Source organism: Vipera berus (genome assembly GCF_964194415.1).
Source record: "Vipera berus genome assembly, chromosome: 2".
Classification (NCBI taxonomy): Eukaryota; Metazoa; Chordata; class Lepidosauria; order Squamata; family Viperidae; genus Vipera; species Vipera berus.
Window position 1 is genome coordinate 43,499,565 of NC_138203.1, and position 22,690 is coordinate 43,522,254.

Below are 22,690 nucleotides of genomic sequence, written 5' to 3' on the forward strand. Positions count from 1 at the left end.
TAAACCATTTTTTTTAAAAAAGGAATAATTTATTACTTTAAAAAGCCTCTCTGCCCTTTGGTTATTGGCTTCTCATATCAGTTTTGAATCGATAGCAGTCTCTCAATTGGGTGAAAAGTGTCATCAATGGCTGAAAAATAGAATATCAATAATAATGCTATTCAGTGTTTTCACATTTATATTTAGAATTTCTTTCTTTTTTAAAAACAAACAAACAAATCTCTCTCTCTTCTGAGAACTCTATTGATTGAAATGTGTGAATCTGACAGCCTAACAGCGCTGATATTCATTCATACAAGTGAAGGAGAAGATCTAATGGTTTTCCATTAGGACCCAATTCCACTTGCCACAGACTGTTTTTGCTAGCAAACTCTTCTTGACTTATCTTCTGAAATAAACAGGACAGACATTTCCCAAAATCTGTGCCTGACTTGGCTGATGTAATAAGGAGTTTGCCTGATGAAAGGAACACGGTGAAGAGGTGCCCTTTTGTTGAAAATTTGTTGAAATTTACCAAACAAAAGGGGAAAGTATGTTTTTAAAAAGGAACCTATGAGAGAAAAGGAACTAAAAGCTGGATATATGGTAAATTACATTTCAATATTTGGGCTGAAAGAAATTGGCAGGGTATTATGAAGACACTGCCTTGTTTTTTCTGCAAGTCTTCCCCATGAGTTCAATAGAGTTGTAATCCTATGCATAGTAAACATGTATAGGATGGTGCACTCTAAATCAGTGGGAAGATATATATTTTCCAATTTTTCTTCTACCTGAAATTACAATTTTTCTTCTACCTGAAATTACAATTGATTGCACATTTAGCTTGGGGCCCTTTCAATCCCATCTGATCTATCTTTAAATATATGATATACCTAAATCATGGGTGTGGCTTTCTAATTTAAAAATTGAGATGAGAGCCACCAAGGAGAGGGGCAATGCACTATGCTATTTTGTGCCCCGGGACCATATTAGAAAGACAAACGTCTCCTAGTATCTCCAAACAATGTCACATTTTGAGATAGGTGAGCAGAAATAAAATCTAAAATATTTATAGTTTCTACAGAAAAGATAATAAACACAACTGTTGCAGTGACATTGTGCTATTTCCTTGGGAAACTGATTTTATTCATTCCTGAAGGAGGCTGCCTATCTGAAAAGATTATAGATTGCTTTGAATAAACTAGTTGCCATTTCATATCTAACCAACTTTTTGTTTTGCTTATTCTTGAGGCAATTGATAAATATGGAATAATACCAATTGTATTCCTGGAAAGATGCCAATTACTTGAAATTAGGAGTGCAATGGAGATGTGAATATTTCCAATCTAGCTTTCTGTCAAGGACTGTTTTTAATTTTCCTCATTTAGAATATCAATCAAAGCTTGTAGTAGTCTGTCATCCCTGTGTTTATATGATTTTGAATTGTAAAAAAGGTCAACATAGTCACTATACAGAGACTCCTCTGAGTGTCTGAGCTCGGGGCCTTGGTTTAGTTTCTCGAGAGCTTGATAGAAATGTTCATATGGAATATCTCTGTTTTCATTTAGCATCTTCTTTGGTAAATGATTCCCAACCAACTGAGCATGGAATGCATTTTGAAGTAGACGGAGCATTGCATCAGAGAGAACCACATCTTGGTTTTGCTGTTTGCTGCTAGTGCTTCCTCTCACTTTGTATTTGTCACTTGGGTTTTCTTGGGTCGTATGGTCCTGAAAAATAGATATGAGGGTACCAAACATCAGGAGCTATTGATTGTTATCAAAAGTAGGTCACAAGTTTCCTGCAAAAGCTGTTTGAGCTGGAAATTCTGAGAACAAAATTACAGAATTCTTTGTGTGGTGTTAAACATGTGTAGCTAGTTATACATGTTTGAGATTCAGCACACTTAAGATGTTCTTGAGACCTGTGGAGAAATTTTGCAATGGCTTGGGGAATCAGCATATTCAGGAAGTTTATGTATTAATCCTACATGAACTAGAACATAAGGAGTTTTTTTCAACCATATGCATTACTAACTATTGACCAGGCAAAGACGAGTAAGCAGAGGAGTAAGGTAATAATAAATTTTCTAGTGTTGCTTCTCCATTTTTTTTGCAACTAGTGCTTTTGCATAGTATATTGGCACTACACCAGGAATTTCTTGAACTACAACACCTTGCTATAGTTTTTATGCTAGTCTTTCATAAATTTGTCTTTAAAATCCATCTAATCAAGTAGTCATCATCCTATGTAATGTTGGGAAATACCCGAGAGGGGAAAACAATGTTGATTTAGAATAATGCTAATTTAGAATAAAAACCATTCTCACTTATTTCACATTTTATGATAATAGATCAGAATAGATTTAGAAGGGTACCTCCATGGAGTCTATCATCTTTTCCACCCCTCTCCTGTCATTTTGGACAGTGTTGTATGATGTATAGATGCGAGGTTGCTTCATATGTTCAGGTCGTGTGGAAGTGCCATGCAGAATCAATTTCCAATTCACAATTCTGCCTTCATTTTGCATTCTTTTAGACTGAAAAGAGTAATTGTCAATCTTTTATAGTCCATCAGTTGAAAAGACAAAAATACAAGCATATTACAAAAAAATTAAATTTAAAACTATTTAAATCTGAAGATATTTATATACTCATATTGACTATGTATGTATATTTACTTCTATTAAATGTACAGAGATCAAACATAAATATTTTATTTAAAAGAGTAACAACCATTTGTAATAAAGGGAGTGGGAATCTTATTAATGTGGTACTATCCCATTCACTTTCTGAATATATATGTAAATAAGAAGACATTAATGTCTCCAAACATACTATATTATCAAATGTACAATAGAGCTTACAGCTCAAAAATTGGTACATAAGAATGCGTATATGTTATAAATGCCTACTATATAATCTAGGGTGAAGTATGTACAAAACTGGATTATGTTCAGATAACATATTAAAGATCGGATAAAATGTACATTTTGAGAACCATAATTATGCATACAAATATTTATGCATAAATGAGCTGACCATAAGTTAGTTTTTAAATATATATATATACATTGAGCGGAATGAAATGGATACATCACCACATTCCTATCTTGGGAGCATCCCCATTCATTTCTATCTAAATTGAGTTATAGGTGATGAGCCACTGAATAACATTCCTAAAGTATTTTAATTGTTATGCAATTCTCTATTTGAAGTTCACAATTTTCACACTTGGCATTTCAGGAGACAAATGTGATTTTAAAAAATAAAAATCATAGTTATTATGTTTCTTAAATAGGCCCCAAAAGTACCAGTTCACCTAAAAACTGTTATAAAATCCTAAGAATAAATTCTATTCATTATCAGCAGTGAATCTTAGTAAAAATCCCTTTGGTAGCAGTGATTAAAGTTAAGGCTCATTGGCGCAAGAATTGCTTTCTAGAGAAGCAAGATGCCGTGAATTCAGAAATGCTGCTTTCTCTATTTGTCAGTTTGCATCGAAATGCTATACTCTTTAATCTTTTAAGTCATCAGGGTATTCTGTTTTTAAATAAGTAAATAAATAAATTGTCCATATTGATAATTCTCTTATTCTATGGAATCACTAATACAAATACTCCCACCCACCAGTGATCAACTAACTAGATATTTTTCACTGTGAATGTTTGTTATCAACACATTCATTGGGATCACTTTTAGAATAATCAGTTGTAACATTATAAATCAAATTTGAGTTAAACACATTTTCAACAAAGGAACAAAGCTAACACCATGAGGAAAACATTTTGACTCTGTGATTAATTTCTCAACAAAATATTTAAATTCTCTGAAACAGTTAGCTGTAAGAAATATATTTACTAGTTGACCAAAACTGGCAAATAGACCTATCCAGTATAAATTGCCATTCAAAGAAAATTTCTTTTTTGCCTGTAGTATAAGTACCAGGTAATTGCTGCAAAATTTTGTCTTACTCTAACTGATATACCAATCCACAATTGCAGTTCTTCCCTCTTAAAGATCTCAGGCAGTATTAAAATATTTGGCTGGAATTTTTCAAAGCTACGTAAGTCTCCAGTTCCTACCGAGGTATCAAGGAAAAGGCAAAAAAGAAGTTATTTAATTAGAGGAGCAAGCTGTCACATAATTTCAGTATCTAGCTTTAGTTGTGAAACATTTGATCATTTATTCATTGCTAATATTATTTTATGCCTATTCCATCCACAGCTCAATAAGGGTTTTTTTTTGTAGGAAACTAGTTTTATAGGTTAGTGCTAAGGGAGTAAGGGAAATTATAGTTCAATTCGAAGTCAGTACAAACTTTTCATCTTGAAATTAAAGGCCATGTTTTAGAATAAAATCAGGAAGGAAGGAAGGAAGGAAGGAAGGAAGGAAGGAAGGAAGGAAGGAAGGAAGGAAGGAAGGAAGGGTTTTCCAACTGAAGCACTAATATTATTTGACAAGAGAATACACAAGTAGGAACATGATACATTTAATTTTATATTCAGTAGTTGACCGCAAATGCACCTATGCACTGAAGCTGCAAAAAATAGCTTTCATTAACCTATTTCCTAACTACATTTACTTGAGCTAATCGTGATTATGTTTTGCTCCATCTTATTTTAAGTTTGCATCCACACATACAATTTTTCCTACTCACCATATCAACTATTTTTAAAACCCAGGTTCCTGTTGGATCCTCGCCCCAGGTGTGAACAGACATAAAATCCCAGTCCTTAAAACCATAAGGTGATTTATCTCTTTGCCGTTCAGCCAGTAAAACTGTTTTGGTCCCTGAATCAGAGAAAAAAGTGACATTCCAGTATGGGATAATATAAAATGCAACCTCAGGCAAAAGACACACAACCTCAGTTTCATCCTCTGTACCCTCAGAATCATCTTTGCGTGCTCATTGCTGCCATCTTCACAATGCTGAGAACTCACCATGAACCAGACAGGAATCTCTCTAGCTCAGAGGTCCCCAACCTTTTGGGCACCAGGGTCCGGTTCCATGGAGAGAGGTTTTTCTGCAGACCGGAAAGTGCGTGGTTTTGTGTGCTTCCTGAATCTCATGTATGGGGCTTTGCTTGTTTGTGCGGTCCAGTTGCTAGCATGCTGTGGCCCGGTACTGGTGCATGGGCCGGGGATTGGGGGCCCCTGCTCTAGCTGACCAATAATGCGGTACTGTCCAGCAACAGCCACCTCTCTGTTCAGTTTAGGAAGCCTGAGAAAAAAGTGTCAAGGTATTGATTCTTCAGCTTGAGATGAGCCAGAAGTCAAACAGCTCAGCTGCAGAAAAAGTACTGAAATCCTGGGCACCTAGAAGCATGGGGTTGAACCAGATCAATGTGAAACACTAGCTGAAAAGGGCCATATATAAATCCCAAATAGATAATCTGGTGTACTTAGCACAAGATATCTCTTTATATTAAAATAAATGATGGGATTGACTTCAGGTTGATAGGAGTAGTACCTAAAATACTTGTTTCATATACAGAAATATGAATTTCAGTGAACATACTAAACTGCCAAAATTTTCAGGCAGGAGACTTTCCCATCTTTCTTCTACTTGGAGACACCACTAACAGAAACCTGCACGCAAAGTTTCTATGTGCAAAACAGTCATTCCTTCGCTAATCATCAACCTTCCTAATTTCAACTTATTTTGCAATTAGCAACCTATTTTCTTCAAAGCACTTCTGATCAGAACTGTAAGAACAAATAGAAGATGTTAAATGAAAAAGAAGGAAGAAAGGAGGAGGAGGAAAATTGCTGTTTGGCCATGTGTCATCCTAACTTTAACAGAGAAATGTTAAAGCAAAAATGCCATAATATGTGGCTTGCAAAGTATGAAATTAAGAATGTTGTCTTATTCTAATAAGCTAAACAACAATGACTGGATATCTATGTTCAGTGTGCATTCCATAAGAGAGATGCATAGTTTTGTTAGAACTACTTTACACTAACAGTATTGGCATTAATATTTTAAGAGCATACTGAATCAAACTGCATGGAGACCAATTTAATAGGACCATTAAAAAAAAGTCAAATTATGGAATTTGCTGTCACCAGATAAAATAAGACCATCTGGTTAGGCTTCTAAAAAGATGAAACAAATCCCAGAGGAGAGGACTATCAATAGCCAATAATCTTCACTGTAGTACATTACCTCCAGAAATAAAAGAAATCTCAATTCTAATGAACTACAGTGTAAGACAGACATGTCAAACACAAGTCCCGGGGGCCAGATCCGGCCCGCGAAGTGGTTTCATGTGGCCCCCAAAGCCATCCTGGAAACAATGAGGGAATGGTGTCCACTGCCTTGGCCCTGGCGCAGAGGCCCTCCTTCTGCCAGAGACCCTCAGATCTGTCCCACTCCTGCCCAGGCCCCCATAGGCACCCTTGATGCCAATGATGTAGAGCTGGCAATGCCCACCCAGTAGGCCATACGCAGTCTAGCCATGCCCACCCTGGCCATACCCACCCGGCCCCTCGAGGGCAACCGCAATGCTGATGTGGCCCTCAATGAAATTGAGTTTGACACCCCTGGTGTAAGAGAACTATCAGCCTCCTGTCTGATTTATGAAATGCATTGGGCTGGGACAAGGTAGATTCATTAATGCTGAACAGGTAATCTGAAACTTTAGAGAACCTATAAAAAAAAGGTAAAGGTTCCCCCGCACATGCATGCTAGTCATTTCCGACTCTAGGGGCCGGTGCTCATCTCCGTTTCAAAGCTGAAGAGCCAGTGCTTGTCTGAGGACATCTCCGTGGTCATGTGGCTGGCATGACTAGACACCAAAGGCGCACGGAACGCTGTTACCTTCCCACCATAGTGGTCCCTATTTTTCTACTTGCATTTTTACGTGCTTTCGAACTGCTATAGAAACAGCTAAAGCACTCTTCTGAAATGCTACTGATTTGTTGCTCTCTCTCTTCCATTTTAATACAGCAAAGATGCATGATTTAGCTAGATAACACAAATGAAGTGCATGGTTTAGATAGCATCAGTTGCTATTTGACTGATTCACACTATCCAAAATGTTCTCATGAATAAATATTTTTATTTGAAATTTCAGGATATTATTTTCTTTATTTCCATTCTAATATGTTGGCAAGTATTCCTTTCCTCAATGTATTCTTCATTTTTGTATCTGTTGAGGTATTAAAACAAACCGTGCCACAATTACTAGCTAGTACACAAATAGATAATGTTATGCTCTTACCTGATGGGGAAGTCAGGGTCACGTGAAGGTCACCCCTGCGGGAATATTCAATTGTTGCTTCAAACTGTACATGTTCCAAGGATTTAATGGCATTTTCTTGGCCTTCACAAGCTGTGGTAGGAATTTCAATGGTAACTTCACCACTAGCTTTTAATAACCTGCCAACAAGATTAGAAACTTAATTTACTTCACGAAGTCCTGATGCAGTTTTAAAAATCTGCAAAGTTTATTTATTTACTTATTTCTCATATATAAGAACTGCCCATCTCTCTCACAGCGGGATTCTGGGCAGTGTACAATGACAACATTAAAAACAAAAAGAGTAAAACTTTGCTTTTAAAGAAAAGTTTACATAGTTGTTTTTTTACTAATACAGAAGTCCTTCAAAGCAATTTTAAATTCCCATAAAGCTCTGAAGCGCAATTCAGGTTTACTGAGGAAAAATACCAAGATAATATATTGTTGCAGGGAAACACTGTTCAAAACAAATATAGATGGTGGTGGGCCCCAGCTGAAGGATGATTGGGCTGTCAGATTTTACATGCTACCTGTTCTTTGGGTAGACTGAATCTGGTTCCTTTTGTATGCAAAGTGTATGCCATAGTCCCCATTCATTCCCTCCCCCATTCGTCTTGCAACTGTTGCTATAAGGATTTTTATTATACAATTAGATAATAGAAACACTGCCAGATGGAAGCAGTCGCCTAGGGACAGTTGAAAAAATGTTATATGGGAAGGCTATGGGTTTCCATATGTTTCTGGATCAGAGTTCAGCTAAAAACTAAGCTAAAATACCAAAGTGTCAGCTCTTACCTCGGCTGAAAGTCATTGTCTTTAACTATGCATTCTTTCTTCTCTGGCACTCCTTTCCAGCTTTTGGGATCAGCCAAATCTACCAGTGCTTTAGCATTGAGTAATCCAAATCCAAATCGGCTGTTCACCATCAGTCCAGCTCCGTTCTTCTTCCATCCTGGATTGTTGGCCAGTGGATCGAATTCAGATGTCCACACTACCAAATGTTGCATATCCCTCCAGGTAAGATTAGGACTGTCACAAACAAAATTCTGGTTAATTTTGATCTTAAGGTATTGTAGTCTTTGCCCATAATCCACTATTTTAATAGGCACAGAATACGTTTCACACACACACACCCAGTGAGTCAGTTAGTTAAAGCATAAGCGCTCAGTTAAGAAGCTCCAGTAATCAGCATCTCTCTACTGAATTTCCACCAGTATTTTGTTTTTAACGTCATAAAAGATTCATACTAAATGCAGAAACCTACTTAGAGATAAAGGAACTCTGTTCTTTGCTGGGAAAATAGATCAGCTAATCGGGTTACCTTATACAATATTTATTATTCTATTCTATTTGAAGAGTCCTAGGTGATCTCTGAACTTGGTTGTTTTCTTGCAGACATTTCATTACCCAAACTAGATAACATCATCAGTGCTAGTAACATCATCATAGCATTGATGATTTTACCAATTTGGGTAATGAAACATCTGCAAGAAAACAACCAAGCTCAGAGAACATTTCAACCCTGAGTTACAAATGTTCTCATTTATTGGTTCTATTCTATTTATCATTGTGTTATATTTGTTCTCTATTGTCTACTTATTAATGGTTTTTCTGATTCTTGTCTTCAAGCCCTCTTCAAGAGAGTTTTTGAAAAGTTTCAAAGAATTGAACTGCAATAGTTCCATTAGGACATCAAGAAAAAGCACAATAATCACAATATAGAATTAAATTGATCATTCTCTTTACAATCCCATATCAGTTTGTCTGTGGTCGTTCAGGTATACGTATCCAAGAAGAAAATTTTACTTCAGGTTTTAATGTCTGTTTGAATATAGTTTTGTTATTCTGCTGCAGATGTTTATGCTAGTAATATGGAACAGGTCAGTTGCTTGAAATGTGAATTAAATCAAAGTTTCAAGCATGTCTAACTAGGAAGAAGTTTAAGAAGACTTACTTGGCTTCTAGAGCTAGAGCAAAAATCCCTGCGGCTAAAGGAGCAGAAGCAGAGGTCCCCGTGTGAGTGGCTGTACATTCATTGTGTAGATCCGCACTTATCTGAAGGAAATAAACATCATATAAAGGTTACGTATGGCCATGCACAAAAGCATTCTTCTCCATCATTGTCTTGGAACATGTTATTCTCTTCCAGATAAAATAAGAGTTGAAAACCCTCCCCATTTATTTTGCCTACAATTTTTAATTGAAATAGCTCATTTTGAATGAACATAATGCTATGTCAAAGGCACTCATCTTATTATGAAATCCTAGTAAGATAAAAATAAATGTTTCAGAATGACTGTTGAATCATAAAATGCATCACTGTAAAATGATTACCAGATTAAAAGTCACATAGGAGCTAATAGCCAATACTTTTGTTTCCCTTCTTCTCAGTCTAATAATGCACAGCACTGTAATTTGGAAAATGAAACAGATGGTTTATTAGAAAATGAAGTGCTCTGCTTGGAAAAAGTGCCTCACACTACTGCCTGCAAAATTTCAATATGTGGAAGTACAGTATTGAAATGTGTACACGTATATATGTGAATGTACAATAGTAAAATCTGTAGACCTTAGATGAAAAAATTTGAAGTTTTTGATCAATCATACTGGTTATTTTTATCCTTTCTTCTCTATTTCTCAACAAAACACTAGAATTTATTGGAAAGGGGTTACATCCAGTTTCATTTTTCATGTATCTTGACCCCAAGAGATCAGATGGAAGGATCAATAGTATTGATACTTCCTATATCATTATCTCCCTTGCCCTTTCATGAATCCAGGCAATTGTTTTGCATTTCCCAAAGGTACCTGACACTCCCATTTGGGGAAATGAAGCAGCCATTTTGAACAGTGGACCATGGTTAGATGATGAATTGGGGACAAATCCTTACCTTCTACTCAATCTCTTGACTATTGGTCACAGAAGCTGGCTCATTGCTTTGCTGGCACATAGGTCTTTAGAGAAACCTGCCACTCTAGCCAATTAGTCCATGGATGGTGATCAGAGAAGTCCATCAGAGCAATGCTGGGAGTTTCTGTCTATACAAATGGCTGACACAACCATTTATTGCCTGGATGACTGCTCCCTATGTGTTGCTCATAGGATGACCAAGTAGATGGCTGTTCAGAAAGTGAATAACAGTGTTGCTGTTGGGGGAAGTGTGGTTGCATGAGAAATGAGTGTGATGGAGTCTCGTGTTGCCCAAGTAATATGTCTTTCTATTCTGTACAGCAAGTCTCTCTGGGGTTGCTCCTCCACTCAGAAGTAATCAATGGACATCTAATAAAATCACCAGTTACATTTCACCAAGAGTAATGAATCCAGTTTATACAGTGGCCACAGTACAATCAATTTAATAGAAGGTTTACAGGATGTTAAAACTGTTTAAACTCGCATAATTACTTCTTAAAAATAGGTTCTGTTTCTCAGTCAAGACAACACTGTTATTCTGTATTTTCCTATTTGAATTGACTAGGTTTGCACTAACTCCTCCTTTGATTACTATTATAGGTGAGGTTGTACATCACAAAATTAAACATATCCACAATAATCTATCAGTTGGAGAATTTTTCTGCTATTAGTATTGAGAGAAACTTCCTAATTTTTAATCTTGACAGTGAAAGCAAATTCAGCTCACTTTTTTCTCTCCAGAGAGCTACAGTCCTTTGCATATTAGCTTTGAGTTTCCTTTATATAGAAGTTGCATTATTTTTGCAGGCAAGAAATATGGAATCCCATTTGAACAAAAGGTGACTGTATGTTATTTTAGCAATATGTTTGTGGTGTGCTTTTGATGGCTTTTTCTTGAAATATTTACAAACTAAATTTATCTTTTAAAATTCCTGCAGCTCTCCTCCCAAAATACCTCCCAATGTCACCAATCACCAACCACATTTTTTCCAGGAGCTTATTTAAAAATAAAGTTTAATCCTGAATAAAAATGCTCACCATATTTCATTTATGATTGTTAGAGCATTAAGACTAGTATCTATGAGTTTACCATCCCTGCTGTCCAAATTGCTTTGTGGTTGCCCCCCCAAATGTTGGTTAAATCTGGTAAAAACTGGCTTCCGGTTTGCCACCGCCACCGTTATGGATGCTTGGAGGATGGCTGTCATCTTCCACATCCAGTTTCGCATCGCTGGGGGGGTCCTAAAAGGGCTGAAGAGTCGCCCTGGAGGGGCGACCAGCAAGAAGGGGCTTTTGCAGAAACGCGGGGGAGCTGCAACTCTCCCATTAGTGCCTGCATTCCCTTCGAACCGGCAGACAAAAGACCGGCTATAGCAACATGGCCGGTCACTAGGCTGCAGACAGCCAAAGTCACACTTACCACCTGGCAACATTAAAGCAGTGTGGAAGAGACCAGGTAAGATCAACCTCTCTTATACTCCAATCTTCTTCTTTCCACCTAAATAAGCTGCTAAGTACCTTCCCCCCTGCGGAGAGGGAGGGGGGATTTTAATCCTCCCTTCAGAAACAGCGGTGATTGAACCTCCAGGGGTGATTTAAAAAGAAATGTTGAAAAAACAAATTGGACCTCAACTAGAACTTTGTTCCTTTGCGGACTAAAAGCTTTTGACTATTTATTCCTTACTTTCTATCCTTATTTGAAAATTTGGCTCTGTTCTTCTAAAACAGAAGAAACAACTGAAAAGAGATTAACAGGCAGTTCCCTAAAAGAAAAGAAAAGAATTTTCTAAGCACTTGGGGGACACCATCTGGCTAAACCTGAAATTGCAATCTGACACCCTAAAAAAGAGAGAGAGAGAGAGAGAGACTCGGCTGACACTTTAGAAAACAAGTTAAGACTAACCTTGAACACCAGATGTGAGAGTCCACCATGGAAGAAATACAAAAACAAATCTATGCTATCATGAAAATAACCTGCCAAACGTATCAGTTCCTTTCTACAGCTGATGATGAAATAAGAACTTTTGGGGGGAAAACTAGAAAGCGTCTTGGATAAGCAAACTCAAATTGTGACTATAACTATTAATTTATCGGGACAGAACATAACAGAAGAAATTGAACAATCAAATACTCTGACAGAAGATTTAACTACTCAACAAGCACAGACAAGAGAAAACTCAGAGAAAAACCTGACAAAATGGATTAAGGAAAAAATTAGTTACATAAAGCAGAAGGAATTTAAAGATCAAAATGAGAAACAGATGGAAGAAAAAAATAGACAGTCCAGCACAATTGCGCCAAGAGGAGAAAATAATGAGAAGATTTGGTATGTCTATCAGACCCCTCAACCCTTCAAAAATGGAGATTGGAGGGTCACTTCAACACAATACTACAACACAAGAACTCCTTGATGACCCTGAAGCAAAAAAACGGAAAATGACATGGCAAAGGAAAAAAGCCAGAATAAGATTGAAGAAGAATGGACATATTTAAGAGGAAATATGAAACAGAAAATATCTAAATAGACAGGATTGTACTTGGATTATGAGAGACTGTTTTGATGTGCAGATAAAAATACTGGCTAATTAAAAAACTTAGATGTGTGGATCTCAACAGTTAAATTGAAATATTGAACCATTTAAATGAAATTGACTAAGATGTATTTATGTTAAGAGTGATATAATGTAACTAATATACTTGGATTTAGTGATAAGAATAAGATTATAAGTCTAAATTTTGGTTATTGAATTTACAGTATGTGGAAATTATAATGAAAACAAGAATATTATATTGTATTATTAACCTGTTGATATGGAAATGAGATAGATAGGATGTGTATCTAGATTATTAGGCATTGGAGAGAAATGTGAAGGGAAGTGGGGTCACCTAGAAATATGAAAATGAGAAACTTCAAATATTTAACTTTAATATTAATGCAAATTAAAGCTGGGAAAATTTATAAGGTGATTGATTCCTTAAAGATGAAATGTTAAAATAAATAAAATATATAAAAGTATTGACAAATGCAAGGAAACCATTAAATAACTGATAGATAAAATAAGAAGTATGTTAATTTAGATAAGAGACAATATGTATTAAAGGAAAAAAGAGAGGAAATATTGGCTACAACAAATTGGAGATTTGTAATAACATGTACCTGTATGAAATGGAACTATTGTAACTCAGACACCACATTGCTTTTCAAATATATAAATGTAATATTGGAAAATCAATAAAAAATTATATAAAAAAAATCTGGTAAAAACAACCTACAATTTTTTGATCAGAATAGTCCCCACTGCTGTATGCTGTGGCCAGTGTTGAGGAACACTTCTCTGCATACCAAGGAGAATGGCCTTGCTGTGAAGCACTGCTGATGGAGATTGTGTAGATGCTGTCTGTGTAACCATCACAGTCACAGTTATCTCCTTGACGGCCACCGTTCCCTGAAGCCCAGACAAAAAGGGAACCTTTCCCTTTTCTTCCCTAAAGGAAATGAAAGGAAAGAGATGATTATTGTGAGTAAAGATGTGTGAACTTTCCCCCAGATGTAATTTTTATGCTCATTTTGTCACTACGCCTTAACATGAGAATCAAAGTAAGGATACTCCCTTATTTTGTTTGACAGATCCATATCTTTAATTGGTTTAAAGGTAAGCAGTAGATCTACATATTATAGAATTTTTTTGAATGATCTGAAGGGAATGATCGGCCATAGAACAATGTAAGCAAGGACATTTTCCCTGCATGAATAAAAGCTTAATTTATCTAAAGAGATCCTAAGATAAGGTCTAATGATAAAAATAAGATAATGGACTGAAATGTTTGAAGGGCTAACAACTAAGTAAGAAAGCTGAGGGTACAAAGGAAATGAGGACACAATAAGGAGGTCACACAGAGTTTGGTGTGAAAACTATAATCAGTGGACAGAAACAACAAAATGAGCCTTTCTCAGGTCTTTGGCTGTCCTGATGCTTCTGTCTGAGAGTTGTTGTTGGATAGGCAATACATTTTAATAGGGAAAGCAGGAGCATTATAATCTATTGGTGCAAAAGTCCACAAGAACTGGATAGAATTTCTCATAGAATGAAATGTTGGCCAGTCTCTAAGCTGGTAAAGATAAAAATAGACATTGCACACTCCAAAATGTAGAAGGCCTCTTGTGGGGTTCAGACTAATTCATATCCAACAAAAAATTAAGAGAGGTCTACTTCAGATGTCCAAACACTTTTTTATAAGTGAAGACTGAGGGTTCACTGGGGTAAAATTCACTGCATTGACAAAAGTCTGTTTTTGTTTGAGATTCTCCTTTTCTAATAATTGGCATGCAAATTATATTATGGGGAAAATAATTCACGATCCATGATGTCATACTTATTGTTTGCAATAAGCCAAATCATTTTCTCTCTTTAAAATACAATATATTAGAAGTTAAAGTGCTGTTATTTTCCTAGCAATGATGTGTTGATGTCTACACAATCTTGGAAACATAGCTATATTCCCTAAGGAATCGGAGGTATTACGGAACTAATAAACAATGGCTGCACATTTCTTGCATTACAAATTAATATTCTGGGAAATACTAATATATATTTCATACATTGCATCTATTCCATCACAATCATTTAATAAAGTACTGAATAATTAAATGGAGTGTACACTATTTGTTGATAATTTCTTTTAAAAGGACTATTCTTAGTCTTAATGTATAGACCTCAGACATCCACAACTTTGCCCAAATCCAGCTCAGACTTTGACTGCAGTACTTATTCAATTCAAGGCCATTTGCTGCATTGAATATAAAATATATTAACCAATGATCTGCCAACTAAAAAGAAAAGAAAAGAAAGGTAAGAAAGGCAATATTGCTCAGAGAGAAGACAAATGATTTTAGCACTTCTTTTATTCCAACAGAAATAGTGATAATGCATTATCTATGTGACTAGCAAGAGTCAATAAAAGTGCACTAGCATCTTAAGACTTGGTGCTTGGCATGTCCATTTCATAGTATGAAGTAGTAAAGCCTTTAACTCTGTATTTTCCTGTTGCTTCATAACTCTTGGTTCTCCGATAATTAACAGTAATTAATGTGTAGCCCGTAATGGAACTGTATCTACATGGAGGGAAGTATGCAGTGAAGTATCCCAAGGCTCTGCTTTAGGCCCAGGACTCTTCAATATTTTCATCAATGATTTAGATGAGGAGATAAAAGGGGAACTCACCAAATCTGCAAATGACACCAAGCTAGCAGGAACAGCCAACACTCCAGAAGATAGGCTCAAGATACAGAAAGAATTAACAAAATGAAATTCAATGGTGAATTCTTGCTTCTTTTAGGCAAGAAAAACCAAATGCACAGGTATAGTATCGGTGGCACCTGGCTCAATAGTAGTAACTGTGAGAGGGATTTTGGATTCCTAGTAGGCAACAAAAAATTAGCTACCGGTTCTGCTGAACTGGTGCAAACCAGCTGAATCCTACCACTGGTTGAGACTCTAAAAAGATGATTAGGGGACTGAAGGATATGAATAACAGTTGCAGGAATTGGGTATGTCTAGTTTAATGAAAAGGGAGACTAGGGAGTGATATGATAGCGGTGTTCCAATATCTAAGGAGCTACCACAAAGAAGAAGGGGGTCAACCTATTCTCCAAAGCACCCAAAGGCAGGACAAGAAGCAATGGATGGAAACTAATGAAGGAGAGAATGATCCTAGAACTAAGGAGAAATGTCCTGATATTTAGAACAATTAATCAGTGAAATAATTGGTCTGCAGAAGTTGTGAGTGCTCCAACACTGGAAATTTTAAGAAGAGATTGGGCAACCATTTGTCTGAGATGGTATAGGGCAGGGGTAGGCAACCTCGGCTCTTTTATGACTCATGGACTTCAACTCCCAGAATTCCTGAGTCAGCTATGCTGGGAGTTGAAGTCCATGAGTCATAAAAGAGCCGAGGTTGCCTACCTCTGGTATAGGGTTTCCTGCATGAGCAGAGGGTTGGGCTAGAAGACCTCCAAGTTCTGTTCCAACTCTGTTATTCTGTTAACATCAGAAATTAAATGTTCCTGCTCATCACTAGCTGCCTTTCTGAGTGATGAGCTATAAACAAAATCACACACATAGATACCCCGCAAGATTATGCAAAAAGTAAAGGCCATCTAAAAATTAAAAAAAATACTGTACAGTAGAGCTGGAGCTAGGAGACTATTAACATTTTATTAGGAAGTTTCTACTTAAAAAAAAAGATTAATGAAAGTATATTCACTGTAAAAAGTGTCTCATTTATTAACATGCTTGAGTGAATTTTTAAAGACATAGTTCATAGATTGTAACAAGTCTAGCAGTGATAATAAAAGAACCCTTTTCTTGAATTGTTCATGTAGAAGATGTTAATAACTCTCATTAGGAAAATATGACTCCTTATTTGCCTTACTTCGGAAAATGTATAATCTCTGTCAAATTTAGCTATGCTGGGAGAAAAGCAAGGATGAAGAATTGTCCTCTGTATAGTTTGTGGTAAAAGTCCAAGATACTGACCTTCAGACTTTCTCTCAAACCTTTCTCTTGACTTCACAGGGAAAATTGAAAATTCAGAAATGAATCAGGACAGCTGTGTCCACAGTGATGGAGCAAGGGGCTCAAAATGATGAAGAACCCATTGTGTTGTCACAGTGCAAGTCCTTCCATTTCATATGTGCGTCATGATGTTACCAGGGAATATAAAAAGGGTAGAGTTTATGGCATGCTGGTGTGTCATTTTGATGTCCCATGGTATTCCTCATGTGTATGAAGGATTTTTTTTAAAAAAAAAGCTTCAAAAATTAGGAATGAACAGACTGAGAAAAAGAGAAGTAAGGGAATGATTTTCTCCAAAGACTGAAAGGAAATAAAAAAGAGAACAAGGGAAAACAGCGAAGGAAAGAAGAGAATGACAGAAAAAGAGAAATAAGAGGCAGAAGAAAGAAAAAAGGGTGATGCAAAAAGATAGGCTAAGGTTGCATAGCTTATTAAACCCTAAGCCCACATTAAACATACAATTGCTGGGTTTTAATATGCTAAAGGTAAAGCTTTCCCTTGCCCAGTCATGTCCAACTCTAGGAAGTGGTGCTCATCTCCGTTTTTTAGCCAAGGGAGTCAGCGTTGTCTGAAGACTTTTCTCTGGTCATGTGACCAGCATGACTGTTCACCCGTGCTTTTACCTTCCCACCAAAGTGATACCTATTTATCTATTTGCATTTTCATGCTTTCAAACAGCTAGGTGGGCAGGAGCTGGGGCAAGTAATGGGAGCTCACCCCATAAAACAGTGCTTGGGTCTTGAACCCAGACTTGTCAGCTTACCAGCTGACAAGCTCAGCATCTTTAATCACTGAGCCATTGCTCCCCCATTTTAATGCTATGCTTAAACAAATTAAAAACATAGGGTTATTTTGATGGCAATGATAGTTTGGTTCACGCAACATGCTAAACAGCAGCAGTGCTAAACAGCACCTGTAATAACAGAATAGAACCGCAACCACCTCAAGTTATAATAGCTTAGTATAGCAGATTATTTGAACCCACATGGCTTTTATCCAGTAATTCTGTGTTACAAAAGTACATAATTAGAGGATCCTCAGTTTGGACTGGGCACTTCCCCTCTTGAAAAGCACTGATTTTAAAGTAAAGTCCACAATCTACCTCAAATGATTCTACATCTTGCCCATCTCATTTCTCAAGCCAAATAAATAAATAAATAAATAAAATACTATTTTGGAGAAGCACCAAGTGGCCAGCAACCTTCATGGAAGTATTATGGTGGCAGCTGCAGAGTGCTATTTGTTCTTTGTACTGAATATATTTTTAATCTTAATTTCATTTTTTTTTAAGTGTGATTGTGTTGTAGGGGATTGACAAAAGCAAAAAACTGATGCATTTCCCAGTATTGACCTTAAATTTGATAAATTCATTTTATTTCCAGATAGAGCATCCCTTGACTTTATTCTTAGTGGAGGAAAACTCTTTTCTTCTTCCAAAATAAAATTCCAAGTTAGCGATGAAATTGTTAGAATTCAGTTTTTCCCAGTTTGGTTTTCTTCTGTCGTGTTGAACAACAACTCCCAAGGAGGAGAAGGTTAGAAATAATATGTGCAAATGTTACCAAGCTGTGTAAATTGTTTTAATATTTAGATAATTATTAAAACAATTAACTGTTAATTGTTTTATACCTTCACTTTCAGTGAAATTGGGAAATAGGAACTTAAGCTGAGTCAAGTATTGGCTGCAACTGTCAGCAAGTCCACCTCCTATCAGATTATTAGCCCCAAACATTGGTCTATCTAAATTGTGAAAGGACAGTTAATGAAAGAATAGCTTGAAAAATTGTATAAGTCAAATTACAGGAAAAAAACATAAGGCAGGTGTCTCTATTTATACCAGAGGTGTGTGGTAAGTGGGTTTAAATGTTGTTGTTGTTGTTAGTTGCGAAGTCGTGTCCGACCCATCATGACCCCATGGACAATATTCCTCCAGGCCTTCCTGTCCTCTACCATCTTCTGGAGTCCATTTAAGCTCACGCCTACTGCTTCAGTGACTCCATCCAGCCACCTCATTCTCTGTTGTCCCCTTCTTTTCTTGCTCTCAATCTTTCCCAGCATTAGGCTCTTCTCCAGTGAGTCCTTCCTTCTCATTAGGTGGCCAAAGTATTTGAGGGTTTAAATGTAAGTGGGTTTAAATGTTATCTTAGTTTTTAGAATTAAAAAGTATAAAACACTGCCCATGAACTTCAACTACTTCCTTAACTGGATCTACAGGACCAAAAAGAATGCTATTTTTCTCAAGTATTTAAAGGTAAAGGTAAAGGTTCCCCCGCACATGTGTGCTACTCGTTTCCAACTCTAGGGGCCGGTGCTCATCTCCGTTTCAAAGCCGAAGAGCCAGCACTTGTCCGAGGACATCTCTGTGGTCATGTGGCTGGCATGACTAGACGCCAAAGGCGCATGGAACGCTGTTACCTTCCCACCGTAGTGGTCCCTATTTTTCTACTTGCATTTTTACGTGCTTTCAAACTGCTAGGTTGGCAGAAGCTGGGACGAGTAACAGGCGCTCACTCTGTTATGCGGCACTCGGGATTCGACCCACCAAACTGCCGACCTTCTGATCAACAAGCTCAGCGTCCTAACCCACTGAGCCACCGCGTCCCTTTCTCAAGTATTTAGATCATCTTAATTATAACTAACTGAGCTACGTATTCTGAAATAAAATAATGCATTAAATGTTGACACTATACAAGATAATAATGCAATATTCAGGAAGTAGACCATTTCTATTAATATTTTATAGGAGCTCTTTGTATAAAATCCCATTAATATTCAAAGGAAAACAAGTAGAAAAAAGCCAGCAAAGAAAAAAAAGAAAAACAAGAAAGTGTGAGAGTGATGATAGAAAATAACCCAGTGATTTAGATGTTAAACCCTTAAATATAAATACTGTAAAGATATTTTGCTGAGATCTTTCTAGTAGTTTCCATTTTTTGAAATTGGTGTTTCTAAATGGACTAAGCAACTCCTCAAACTAACAAAGGAACCTTTCTATTTTCTGGCACGTACTAACTGCTTTTTCACTCTGTGTTAAGAGGTCTTACCTTTTTAATTCCATATTCGAAAGCCTTTTGTGCTAGTCTGCCAGGCCCCTCAACAGTTTTCCCATCATCATTTGGACCCCAACTGGCACTATAAATATCCACGTGGTCAGGATTGAAACCAATTGAACTAGCTTCAATGGCATCTGTGACTATGCCATCCAGCATTCTGATCCCTTTAGGAGAGAGAGAGAGAAAAACCCCAATCAGTCATTAATTTGTGTTCTGTCTGAATTGCCAGTACAAAACAGGGCTTTTGACCACGTCAAAATGGAAACATTTTGTGCATTTTTATAAACTGCAAGAACCTGAGAACACTGGATTGGATATAGGTGATTCAATATGTATAGAGGATATAAAATGTCTACACATCCCTGTAAAATGCCAAGTTTTTGAGATGTAAAAAAAAATCAGACTAAGATAAATTCTTCAGATTTTTTTCCACCTTTAATAAAAGATACAAGCTGTACAATTCAAAGCTGTACATTTGGAAAGCAAATCTTTTAGGGGAAAAATAACCATTAAAAACTAGAAAAAATGTGGCTGTATTCAGAATCAGTCATATTCAAACTTATGTTAAATAGTAGCCACTACACACCTGCCATCAATTAAAGTGATCCTGATCAAGCCCATAGAAAGTTCAGCTGTTTTAGTAGTATAGTTTTGACATTTACCCAGTAAATGTCAAAAGAGATCTTACAAAGAGATCAAGTCCCTCCCCTCATCTTCACCCCACAATGCTAAACTGCATCCCTGCTTCTGTTAATCACCAAAAGGTTGGTGTACAACTTTAATATGAAATATATTAATATGAAAGACCTTATCTTTGCCAAAAGACTGTTTAATGTTGGAAGCTTGATTGATGAGAAAATGGCCTTCACTTTAGAGCAGTGTTTCTCAGTCTTGGCAAAGTTAAGACATGTGGACTTCAACTACTAGCATGCTAGCTTGGAAATTCTGTGTGTTGGTCCATACATAAGATTTTTAAGATTGAGAAACACTACTTTAGAGGTTTGATTTTTTGTAATGAGGTATATATCATTTATTTATTTGAAAAACAAAATAAAAACAACACAATGAGGGGATTGCTTACACAATTTTTAAAAATCTACACTATTGTAAATTAACTAATGGATACATACATATAAACATGCATACATACTCTTGTTGAGTTGATTATTTTGTTGACTTTCCTCTAATTTCTTAAGAAACCCCTTCCTCTCCAAACTAATAGCATATTAGTAAGTCACATTTAAAATTTAGAAAACTAAAAGGTTGTTTTTTATCAGAGTTAAAGGAAAACTAAATCTTATGTCCTGAACGTTGCTAGACTTGAATGTGATAATAGCACTTTGAATACATAGTTGAGGCCATGACATGCTTGCATCAACATGCATTGACAAAAACAATAATAAATAACTAAATTTCAGCCCACATTTGTAGGCCACACGAATTAAGTATATAGTAGCAACCTAATCAGCCACTAATGCTCAGGGATTATGGTACTTAACGAAAATATTATTTTCAGTGTTCTGTTGAAATTCATTAAACTGCAGCAATAAATAGCCCTTCAAATTTTTGTACAATCATAATGCATAATAGAAACAGAAAGTGTACCATCATTTCTTCTGTCCCTGCCATTCAACTTAATATTACTTTGTTCAGTACCTCTCCACTAGCATTTCAAACAGAACTCCAGCAAAGAAACAGACTGCTAAAAAAGAATTATTGTTTATATTTTTTTACCTCCAACTTTGGAATTGTATGCCACTCCAACTCCACATTTAACATTGTTTGCTTGCATGGCAATCTCTCCTGCACATCGTGTTCCATGTCTGCAACAAAATCAGTTTTATATGGGTCATCTTCAAATCTTATTATGTAATTATTATTCATATGAGTATATGAAATTCAGATGGAGCCAAAAGGAACTAAATTACATAGCCCTGTTTGCACAACATGATCAACAAAATTGTAGGAGAAGATTAGAGGGTTACATGAATGCCACAATGTAGTTTATTTATTACGTTAATATGCCCATCTCTACTTAATTAACCTTAAACCAGGCACCCTTTCCCCCAGTCAACCATGTAATTCTTATTGAAGAATTAACCAGTTTTGAAACAGACAAAATTCTGGAGTGATTCCATAACAATGAGATTTTTCTAGGAACATTTTCTGTTTTCTTTTTACTCACCTGCTGCAACTGCGTTGCTGGTGGTTTAAAAAAGGAGCAAACAAGGTTGGTGAGATGAGGCTACACTGATTCTGTCTGTTCTGTACCACCATGGATTTTTCTTTGATTTTTCCCCCCTCAACATTATCACTGATACCAATGATGGCCTTCAGATCTCAGACTGAGAGGTTGCACTGACTGAAAAATCAGCATTTTTCAGAATTCAATGTGTTGCACTGACTGAAAAAAACCGTCAATGCACAACCAACCCAGTCATCTTGGATCTACTGTCTACTGTTCTACTGTCACACAAATTTGGCAAGTTGGGGATAAGCAAGTAAGTTACCCTAATTATGAAATCATCCTGAGTGATTATAAAATACAGAACAACTTTAGTCAAGCTGATGTCATTCTGATTTGTTGGATCTACAAGAATTCTTCAGTGAGTATGCCTATTGTTTTCCCAACACATTTTGATGCTATCATGAATTAATTCCAAGAATAAACTCAATATTCAAGAGACCAATGAAAATGCATAGCTTTAATGAATATCAGATATCAAGTTATTTATTGAGATGATTAGATTTAAATATGCAGTTTGTCCTTTTTATTTACAGAGACTAAATAGTACAATATTTTCTATTCCACATTCCAGAAACTCTTCACCTTCATTGCATCAAATGATAGTCCTCTTGTGAAAAGCTACTTTATTTAATAGCACAGTTCGGTATGCACTGAAGCTGTTGAATGCTGCCAGTTTGAATT

At 36.4% G+C, this 22,690-nt stretch overlaps 1 protein-coding gene across 1 annotated transcript in view; it reads right to left on the reverse strand.

Moving 5' to 3' along the window:
• Nucleotides 1-1,349: 1,349 nt before the first annotated feature.
• PCSK1 (proprotein convertase subtilisin/kexin type 1) overlaps nt 1,350-22,690 on the reverse strand; it is a gene marked incomplete at both ends in the record, with an annotated part of 37,419 nt that continues 16,078 nt past the window's right edge. Inside the window, 9 exons of the mRNA XM_081315573.1 lie at nt 1,350-1,709; nt 2,357-2,518; nt 4,639-4,772; nt 7,205-7,362; nt 8,018-8,251; nt 9,177-9,277; nt 13,407-13,619; nt 19,753-19,925; nt 21,496-21,584. Coding sequence (XP_081171699.1) covers nt 1,350-1,709; nt 2,357-2,518; nt 4,639-4,772; nt 7,205-7,362; nt 8,018-8,251; nt 9,177-9,277; nt 13,407-13,619; nt 19,753-19,925; nt 21,496-21,584 — 1,624 coding nt within the window. The remainder of the gene's footprint in view (nt 1,710-2,356; nt 2,519-4,638; nt 4,773-7,204; nt 7,363-8,017; nt 8,252-9,176; nt 9,278-13,406; nt 13,620-19,752; nt 19,926-21,495; nt 21,585-22,690) is intronic.